Raw genomic sequence first — 11,258 nt, 5'->3', positions numbered from 1 at the left:
AACCTACTAGAGCCATCAAATCACTAATTCGAGGTTGTTTACTCAAAAGTAAGACCTTGATCATCTCTATCAACTTAAGCTTTCAAAATGAGACTAAGTGTTCCAATTTACGCTCAAGCCTACATAAAACAAAAAAAAACTATCCCCGCAAGTTACAAAATAGCAAAAAAAACATATGGGAGGCATCGAATGAGGGAACGAGACTCAAATATATAATGCAATCGGCTGAGTCATTACACTGGGGATGGCGAATGTGGTAGTGGATGATTTGAGTAGGAAGGGGAGGAGTGTGGGGAGTTTATCATTTATTCAAGTTGTGGAGAAAACATTGGGTATAGATGCTCAAGGTTTGTCCAATAGATTTGTGATATTTTTGAGTATAACAGAGTTCTCGCTTGTGTGGTTGCACAGTCATCCTTGTTTGATTGCATTAAGCTCGTCAGTTTGATGATCCCCAATTATTTGACCTTAAGATCACGGTATTTAGAGGTGGTTCTAAGAAGCTATTCATTGGCGATGATGGTGTATTTCAACTTCAGTGCCAAATTTCTTTTTGTAATATGGATGGTTTGAGGGAGATGATTCTTGAGGAGGCTCATATTTATTCAGGTGCTACAATGATGTACCATGATTTGAAGAAGCATTATTGGTTGCGAAGGATGAATAAAAAATGGTGTTGGACATGTTTCGTGGTATTTGAATTGTCAGCAGGTCATGTAAGATTATCAGAAACCAGGTGGTTTGCTTCAAAGATTAGATATCCCAGAGTGTAAGTTGAAGCACATTATTATGGAACTTGTGGTAGGGTTACCGTAGAATTTGAGGAAGTTTAATACTATTTGGGTCTTTTTGACAGATTGAGCAAGTTTGCAAATTTTATTTTGGTCATGACTTCTTATACTTCAGAGAAATTGGCTCAGATCTATATTAGAGAGATTGTGTGCTTGCGTGGTTTGCATGTTTCTATCATATCTGAAAATGTCTACTCAGTTTACATCGCATTTTTGGATAGCTATTTTGCGAGAGTTGGGAACGCAAATGGAGCTTCATATTGCATTTAACCCACAGACGGATGTGCAATCCAAGCGGACCATTTAGATCATTGAGGATATGTTAAGAGCCTATGCTATTGATTTCGGAGGCCAGTGAGATCTGTTTTTACTATTGGCAGATTTACGTATAGCAACAACTACCAGTCTAGTATCCAAATGGCTCTGTGTGGGGATTTATATGGGAGGCAATGTTATTCTATGGTTGGTTGGTTTAATCCTTTTAAGGCTATGTAGTTGAGTACAGATTTGGTTCATGATGCTTTAGAAAGGGTGAAGTCGATTGAGGAGCAGCTTCGAACAGCGCAGTCCAGGAAGAAGAGTTATGTTGATAGGAAGTTTCATGATGTGGCCTTCATTGAGGGTGGGAAGTTTCTTCTTTGAGTTTCTCCTATAAAAGGTGGGATGAAATTCGGGAAGAAGGGCAAGTTGAGGCCTTGTTATATTGGTCCGTTTGAGATTTTAGAGAGAGGTAGTGAAGTGGCTTAATGGCTTGCTTTGCCACCCACCTTGTGGGGAGTTCATCTGTTACTTTATGTTTTCATGCATCGGAAGTATTATGAAGACCAGCAAAATATATTTGATTTCAGTTTTAATGCAGTTGGATGAGAATCAAGCTTATGAAAAAGATCCGAAGGCCATTTTGGTTAGGCGGGCTCGAATGTTGAGATCTAAAGAGATTGCATCAATGAAAGTCTTGTAGAGAGGTCAATGAATGTAATGGCACGACTTGTCATTTTGTGTATTCGAAACTCGTTCCCCTATTTGGTACTTTTTGTAACTTATTTTGATGTTTTGTGACTACGGGGATGGTTGGTTTGGTTTCGGGAAGGTTTGAGAATTAATTGCAATACTTAGTTTCATTTTTGAATGCTTAAGTTATATGAGATGACCAATGTTTGCATTTTGAGTTGATGATCTTGAATTGGTGAATTTATGGTTTCAATAGGCTCTTATTATGATTTTGGACATAGGTTTATATTGGAAATTGGATTTGGAGGTTCCTAAAAGGTTTTGGCTCTATTTGTAGAAATTTGATAATTTGAAGGATTAGAGAGTTCGTAGGTTTGATCGATAGTTGACTTTGATATTATAAGGTTCTAATTGGTCTTTTGAGAATTTGGATAGGTCCATTTGATTAAATAGAGTTTGTGTGCAAAATCTGGTTGAAATCTGAAATGTTTAGGCATGATTCAGATGTGTTTGGCGTGCTTGAAAAGTTTGGAAGTTAAAAGATAGATTTAGATCTTTAATTTTAGGTTCTGATATTATTTGTGGTGTTTTTAGGACTGGGATATGTTCGTACTAGGTATTCGGACTTAATGGTATTGTTGGACGGTTTCATGAAGGACTCGGGTGTGTTTTGTAATGGTTTCGGACCATTTGTATTGCTAGTACTTGTGAGCCACCATTTGCATTGCTTGTACTGGTGACTCGCACTTACGGGGTATGTTGCGTATGTGCGAAAGCGCACCTGCGATGGTTGCATCACATTTGCAAAGTTGCAACTACTTTGAGGGTAATTGATTTCTACTTAATTTTAATTGTGTCTTATTTCCCTATAGATTTATAACCCATTTGGCCAAGCTGCAAAAATAAACTTAGTTTCAGGAGTGCTTTTTCTCAAAAGTGCTTTTCTTAAAATTACTTTTGGTGAGAAGCTGTTTGTTTTTGGAAAATTAATTTGAAAAGCATTTCTAAGTAAGAAATTAGTGTTTGTTCAATCTTTTAAAAAGTGATTCTAAGTGTATTTTTCTCACAAATATTTTTTTAAAAAAATACTTTTGGAGAGAAGCTACTTTTTCTGCTTTTCCAAAACTACTTCTGCTTCTCCTCAAAAGCACTTTTTTTCTTCGAAAAGCTTGGCCATATACTTCAACTTTGAAAAAAAAAAGTGCTTCTAGGATTGGAGAAGGTTGGCCAAACAGGAAACTATACACTTAGAGTATGGAATTTGAAAAAGAAATTTAGAAGTTTTTGTCTACAACTTAAGAAAGTGTATTTTCAGGATTTGAGGTTCAATGTAGACACTATATTGGAATCTAATCACATAGTTGAACTCATGGTGTTATAAGTGGTCGAGATCTACCCCTTGACTTGGGTTTTGACCATGGGGGCCCGAGTTGACTTTTGTATACTTTTGAGAATTTGATTAAAGATTGAAGCTTTATTATTTAGAATTGATTGGTATAACTTTATTTGTCGTATTGAGTTGTATTTTACTAGAGTCGAGTTTTTAGGAGGTTGATTTGAGAGTAAAAGCTATTTTGGAAGGCCGAATTATTACTGGGTGGAGGTAAGTCTCTTGTCTATCTTTGTTTGAGGAAATCTTTCTGATAGGTGATTTATTTGTTGTTTGTTGCTAAATTAAGGAGTCACGTATATGAGAGGTGACAAACGTATATGTGTAGCTAGGTTATGATCATATCCGATAGAGTTGGATTATAATTATGCCTTATTTGGACTATATATCCATGTTTGTTTGATTCTATGATTACGTAATATCGAATTATTATGGCTTAGAAGCATGCTTACGGTTATGACTTGTTAATTTGAGCAATGAATATTATCTTTCCATGTTGAGCTTTCTTGTTAATCCATATTCATACACTTTTCTTAACCACTTCATAATTTTTGTGGTTATATGACTTAATATACTCATGTTAAATAATATGATTAGAGTTATGCATGTTGAGCTAGCTTGTTGAAACATTGTGATAAATTGAATTACGAGATTAGCCATAGCCATCTTTTATCTATTCCGGATATTATCTGTATTCTAATTTTGATGTCTTGTGCTTCTTTATTATCTTATTTCATACACATGTTCACAAGTCGGAGAGTTGGATATTGTAAAAAAATTGAGAATTTGGCACAAAGTGAATTATGAGCGGATATTGATTATTGGTGATAATTGGATTGGATCAGGCTGCATGCTGCAACAACATTGTGGTTGGATCGAGTTGCATGCTGCAACTGTAATATGAGCGAATCAGGTTGCGTAGTATTATTATTGGATCAGATTGCATGCCGAAACAACACTTACATCTAGATATATTCCTCCCGAGTCAGGTGATTACCCATGTTAATTTGGGGCTTGTATGGAAAAGCACCCAGATTGGTGCTAATTTACACACTTGGCCAGCGTCGGATATATAGATTGTGCGATGAGGTTTGATATTTGATCACAAGCATGCATTGGTAGTCTAGACTCGTGCAATATATATATATATATATATATATATGTGTGTGTGTGTGTGTGTGTGTGTGTGTAGTTACTCAGATCATGGCTATGAAAAAATTTGAGATAACTAATATTGTGTTATATCTCTTTTTGAAAAGCATATTTAAATTCATGATTTACTGTGTTTCTACTGATGGACTTAGTTGATGATGGCATGCTTTACTTCATATTCTAATTATGTTTTATATTCGTATTGAGTTGCTAGTAAGTATCAACATCGATCCCTTGCCACTACTTCTTCAAGGCTAGACTTGATATTTACTAAGTACCATAATTTTGTACTCATACTTTTTTTTGCATATTTTTGTGCAGGTTCCGAGGCTAGTGTTAGTGGTACTCTTTGAGCTGAGTATAAATGTTTTGTTGGATACTTCGTGGTGAGCTTGTTTACTTGATTCAATCCGCAACACATGGATTCACTCTTCTCAACTCCTTTATATATGTCCATGTATTTTTATTTACGGACATATGTTGTATTCCGTTGAGATTATATACATGCATTAGATGCTCATCATTATGTTGCGATACCAGGTCTTGGGAGAGTTTGTGAGATAGTTATACTGATATTTAGACCCTGTCTGGAATTCATGCACTTTTGATGTTGAGTTATGACTTATTTCACCTAGTTGTTATATCGTAAATCAGTTAATAGCTTAATAATTAGATTCTATTGTTGTTGTTGAGTGTCGGCTTGGCAGCAAGCAATTAGAGCATGTGGGATATTCTAGATCATGTTGAAGCACATGGGATGTCTTGAATATTGTTTATGGTTGAGTCTTGAGCATAAATTGACATTCTAGACACATGTAGAGACATTCATCCATATCATCGACATATTAACATTCATGCATTTTACATATGCATTGGACTTGTACATGAATTGTTGGACACTTAAAGGGTTTCATATTGAGTCTCCATCATGCATAGATATTTTTCACATGTGGAAGCCTTTGTATAAATGTTAATTATATATAGACATATGTCATGAATATCATCAACATATGCAAATTCATGCATTTTACATATGTATGAGACTTGTTAGTGGATTGTTGGACACTTGAAAGATGTTAGACTGATATACATGTTGAGCCTTCGTTATGCAGAGATATCTTACACTCATGTAGAAGTATTCATATAAATACTAACTAGAACTTAATGTGAAGTTGGATCTTTATCTGCATAGACACTCTACATTCATGTAGTAGTATTCGAGTTTAAGCTACTTGGTATGATTTAATTGGGTTATTTAGAAAAGTATGCTTATTTTCCTACTTATTTGATTGTGCACCTTATTATTGATATTTATTGTTCCTTGGCTGAAACTTAACTATTTCTCCATTATTGTATATGCTTATGAGTTTCACGTGTTATATAAAGTGAGTATCTTTTAACTAAACATCGCCACTACTTCGTTGAGGTTGGTCTTGACTTTTACGGAGTACATGAGGTCGATTGTACACATACTCGTAGATTTTGGAGCTGAGCTCTTGATGAAGCCAAAGAGTAGCATTGAAAATGCAACGGCGTTCCAATTACAAGCTACCATTTTGCTCATGGTATTTTAGGACTTATATTTTAATTTATGTACATTCCAAACAGATGATGTATTTTCTACATACCAACACTGTACCTCTTAGTCTTAGTAGCTCGTAACTTCTATTATCAGTTCTTGGACTTAATCTTCACAATTTTATGTTATTATTTATTTAATGATCTTCAGTTCGGGCTATATTTATATTGGTTGGGTTGCCTAGCGGGTTCAGTTAGGTACCATCATGATCACGATGGGATTTGAGTCATGACAAATTATTACAATAGTTGTTAAAAAATTGTACCATTGTGAGTTCAAATAATCTCCCAGACAAATCAAACTGTGTTTCTATAAAGGAAAGGAAATTCGCACAACAACGGCATCACTTTTCATTTGAAACATGTAAACTTATGTAAATCTTGTATTATCATAAATAATTGTGAGAGAGAAATGCTTTCTATCATGACCTGGAACTTGGAACTCTATAACGACCCCACATATCTATACAAATCAACTCCAAAGGACTCCCATTTCTAGTGAAGCTAGTAGTAAATAGCAGCCTGCGCTATTTAGCTAATGGACATACAGGACAATTTTTTTTTAACTGAGATATCTAAGAAACATGACCCATTGTCTTGTGCCAAATACTGATATCTCTTCTTTTTTGGTCGAAAGGATAGTTATATTATATATAATCAATCTCGTACAAGAGAGTGGTTAAGGAGATACATTAGCGGCATCAGATTTACATTACTAGAGTTTGTCCCCAAGGCCCCCGTATAGGAACCATTACTATTAACAAAAGTAGAACTAGCTAAAACACTACAATTAGTAGTAGGTACAGTACTAGTTAAAATACTACTATTACACAAAGCAGACCGTGTTTTAATCAACCTTTCTTCTGAGCATCCCATTTTGATCTTGATGATATAAAGATGAGACAAAAGGTGGTGGACTTCCCAAAAGTAAACAATTTTCGTTTGCATGCATGGCACCATATTTAGCTAGACTATCTGCAACACAATTTTGCTCCCTGTAGATGCTTTGGAGAGAGGGACTATCCAGGTGTAGTAGCAGTAATAACCTGCAATCATTAATTATATTAGTGTATTGCATTGTAGGGGAGTTGAACATACCAAGTATGACATGTGCATCTGTCTCAATGATGAGTGGTTTGAGATTTTTTGGACAGCAATTTTCAGGCCCATGAGCAAGGCTAGAAGTTCTGTCTGAATACTTGTCCCATGTATTGATGTTCCTACAAATCCTATAATACAGTTGCCTTGGTGATTACGAAAGATACCACCAATGTCATATTTGGTCTGGTTAAGTGAGCAAGATCCATCAATGTTAATCTTATAAGTATAGTTGTTTGGGGGGGGGGTGCCATTTTATATATAATGGTATTAGAGAATAATTTTTGATATGGGATTTGTTAAGTAATAAAATTCTGCAGCCTTTTTAAATATGAAAGATATATGTAAAAAAACTTTTTGATGATCAAGTGTGTTTTTATTCCGTATAATCCATAGCTCCCATAATGCAAATGGGATGAAAGTGGTATTTGGAATTTTATGATGGGTGACTAGTAATGGTTGATGTATAAATTTGTATAACCAATTTATAGTAGCATTATGGGATATAGGAGAATTGGTATTGAAATTTAACATCTTAAGCATAGTCCAAAGTTGTATGGCAGTTGGATATTCCAGAAATATATGTTTTAATGTTTTAGGGGCCATATGACACTGCGCACATATAGATGAATTAAGGATACCTAATCTTGGGAGATACGTAGATGTTGGAAGTCAATCATGACAAAGTAACCATAAGAAGAATGATATATTTTGAGGAATATGGAGTTTCCATATTCAGCTATAGCTATTTATTGGATTAGTTGTTATAGGATTTATATCATTATTGATAGAATTGTACATTGATTTAACAGAAAATATTCCATTTTCTGTGTGGGCCCAATATATTTGATCATATGTTAAGGGTGCTATTGGTATATAAATATCTTTGATTGCAGATTGTAAATGATTTGGTAAAGTGAAAGGTAATATATTGAAATGCCATTAATGATTATAATAACAGTAATTTGAAACATTTTTGTTTTCCTCAAATTGGGGAAGAGTCTGTATAAGCAGTTACGAAGTAAGTAATTCTGACTAATCCAAGGATCATTCCAGAATTTTACATGATGTCCCGTTGTTAGATTCCATTTATACCCTAAACCACAGTAGGACCATCCTTTCATGATATTACGCCAAGTTGTTGAAATTTATTTTTTGATGAATTGAGGTGGTCGTAAGTAATTATGTAATAACACTTGTGCCCATAGTTGATTAGGATTCTGAAATAACCTTCATACAAGACTTTCATGCAAAACTTGATTCTTTATAGTGAGGTTGTGTATTCATAACCCACCTTGATCTAGGATTGTGTGATGGTAGACCACTTGATTAAATGTAATTGTTTCTTCTGCAGGGTTGTGCCTCATAGGAAATTACGTTGATAACGATTGAGGTAGGAAAGTATATAAGTAGGTATTTTAATGTATTGCATAAGATGGTTAGGAAGATGGTTTAAAGTTGAACGAATTAAAGTAGTCCTTCCTGCTTTTGATAAAAAAATTAGTTTTCCACCCTACTAATTTATTTTTGAAATTGTCGATTAAGAATTGGTAATCTCTTTTAGCAGGCTTCTGAATAAATATAGGAAATCCTAAGTATTTTCCAAAACTTTTCCCTTCATTCATGTGGAAGATTTGGAGTATAGTAGATCTTATATTAGGTGAGCAATTTTTGGAGAATTTTTTTTTTGATTTATCAAAATTGATAGTTTGTCCAGAGTGATATGTAAAATGAGTTAAGAGTATTAACAATTGCTTGACATGATTTATCTGTAATTTTAGATGTGAGAATAATATCATCAGCAAAAAATAAGAGGGGTAACCGAGGTCCTTTATTCCCAATTGAAAGTGGTATCCAAGCATTATAGTCAACTGATGTATTTATTTGTCTTGAAAGCATTTTCAAGCATAGAATAAACAAGTAAGGTGATAATGGGTCTCCTTGTCTAATACCTCTTGTGGGTGTGAAGTAGTCTGTAGGGTTACCATTAATCAAAATTGAAGTAGTAGTAGTTGTTACACAAGACATAATTAGTTTAATAAAAGAAGGTGGGAAATTAAGGGTGATTAATGTATTATGTATAAATGACCACTCTAATTTGTCAAAAGCTTTTTCAAGATCCAACTTTAACAGCATATTTAAATTATTTCCTTGCATTTTTTGAAATTTGATAATGATTTCCTGTACAATAATAGCATTGTCAGCTGCCCTTTTATTTTTCTAGAAGCTAGATTGAGTTGGATAAATAATATGATCCAGAACGGTTTTTAGTCTATTTACAACTATTTTTGAGATAATCTTATGTATTGAATAGGGCAAAAGTGCGATATTGTGGATGCATTATTATTTTTGGGAATTAAGCAAATGAAAATTGTATTAATAGAAGGATCAATATGGTGGTCGTAGAAAACTTCATGACAGTAAAATTTAACTGAGTTACCAATTATGTCCGAATATTTTTGATTAAATAAAGGGTGAAGCCCATCCGGTCCAAGTGCTTTTAGAGCTTTAAAAGAATAAATAGCACTTATAATTTCACAGTTTTGCAATGGTTTTGTTAAACTAAATTGATTATGTGTTGTTAGAACATTGAAAGGCTGTAAACTATTCTTTGTAGTAGAGGTTATTTTTTGAGTAGTAAATATATGTTGATAATACTGAGTAATATGATCCTTAATATGATAAGGATCAGTTATCCAATTACCCCCTTGATCTTGAATCGCAGTTATACGATTATGTCTCATACGATTTAGAGTACTAAGATGGAAAATTTTTGTATCTGCATCACCATCATTTAACTAGTCAATACGTGACTTTAATTTCCATAAATCCTCCTCAAGCCTTAGGATTTTATTAAATTCCAGTTTTAAAGTGTATTCCAAGTTATATAAAAAGGTACTAGTTGGATAGTTGATAGTGGATTAAATACTATTTAAACGAGCCATAATTTTCCTTTTACGTTTAAATATATTACCAAATGTGGATTTATTTCATTCCTGTATTGTAGTAGTGAATTGATTAATAGAAGGTATTAAATACAAATTATCTAGCCATGCTTGTTGAACTACAGATGAAAATGTAGGATGTGTAATCCAAATTGTTTCAAATCTAAAAAATATTTTACGAGGTAATGGGCAATGTTGTAGTTCTAATTTAAGAGGACAATGATCTGAGTGGGTACGGGAAAGATGTGTAACCAATGCATCAGGGTATTATTTAAGCCAATCATAATTAGCCATAATACGGTTAATACGTTCAAGTATATTAGTGCTATTATGCCTACTATTCATCCATGTATAACGACTGTCTTTGTATCCCAAATCAGTTAGATGGTAATAATTTATACAGTCTAAAAATTTATTTGATCTTGAATTATTAATAGGTAAACTACCAAATTTATCATCTGAATGCAGTATTTCATTAAAATCACCACCTAATAACCAAGGACCCTTATAATTATCATATACACACATTATATTATGCCATAATGATTCTCTATTTGCTAAGTCAGTACTAGCATATATGGTAGTAAATAAACATTTAAAAGGAAAAGGAATCACCTGGATATGGCAGTGAATTTCTTGTGCAGTAATGGCCACTAATTCCACATGAAGCACACCTGAGAGCCATAATATAACAATTCCTCCGGACTGACCAATAGTAGCAACCTCAATCATACCAGTAAAACTAAAATCCTCCTTGACTGTTTGGTGTCTTTGACAGTGTGTTTCCAGCAATACCACCAAAGATGGTCGATTGTAGTCTAGTAATGAACAAAAATTCCTTCCGAAATCATCTGATTGAGCACCCCTGCAATTCCAGATAATAAAATTCATATGATTATCAATTAGTTCAAGCAGTTGGCTGCTCTTGTGGTTCCTCTGAGTGCTTGTCTGTCCTGGTCGAAGAAGAAACGTTGGAAGTAGAAGCATTGCATACTTCCCTACGTCTGGATTTGTAGTTGGCCTTAGTCGAAATGATGTTATTAGTAGATTCGGAGGACACCTTATGAATATTTTTCTTTCGTACTCCTCCTTCTGGATAAAAACCTTGATTGCATCGAGACATGCATGAATTGGACGTGTTTCTCTATTGCAAATGACTGTTGCTGCTAGTTCTGCTTGAAAGTTCAGGTTTTGTTCTACTGGAATGAGATTGTAGAGTGGTGAGTGAGTTGGTGATGGAGTTGGGGTTGGAGGAGTCACTAGCTCCATTGGTGGTGTATTAGGTTAGGGATCCATGTAGGGTTGGATCCATGGGGTGGCAGGAGTGGGATGGGGTAAAATGGAATCAGAAAA

The 11,258-nt window shown here is 34.2% G+C and overlaps 1 protein-coding gene across 1 annotated transcript; it reads left to right on the top strand.

The window, feature by feature from the left end:
- Window positions 1–244: 244 nt before the first annotated feature.
- Window positions 245–1,433, top strand: LOC142164156 (uncharacterized). Its single transcript, XM_075221374.1, has 4 exons — window positions 245–347; window positions 436–769; window positions 857–938; window positions 1,287–1,433. Exons 1-4 carry the CDS (start codon window positions 245–247, stop codon window positions 1,431–1,433), a joined length of 666 nt encoding a protein of 221 aa, XP_075077475.1.
- The last annotated feature ends 9,825 nt before the right edge of the window (window positions 1,434–11,258 follow it).

This window comes from Nicotiana tabacum, chromosome 1 (genome assembly GCF_000715075.1).
Source record: "Nicotiana tabacum cultivar K326 chromosome 1, ASM71507v2, whole genome shotgun sequence".
NCBI lineage: Eukaryota > Viridiplantae > Streptophyta > Magnoliopsida > Solanales > Solanaceae > Nicotiana > Nicotiana tabacum.
The sequence above is the reverse complement of the archived record's forward strand: the minus strand, read 5'-3'. Positions and strand labels throughout refer to the sequence as shown.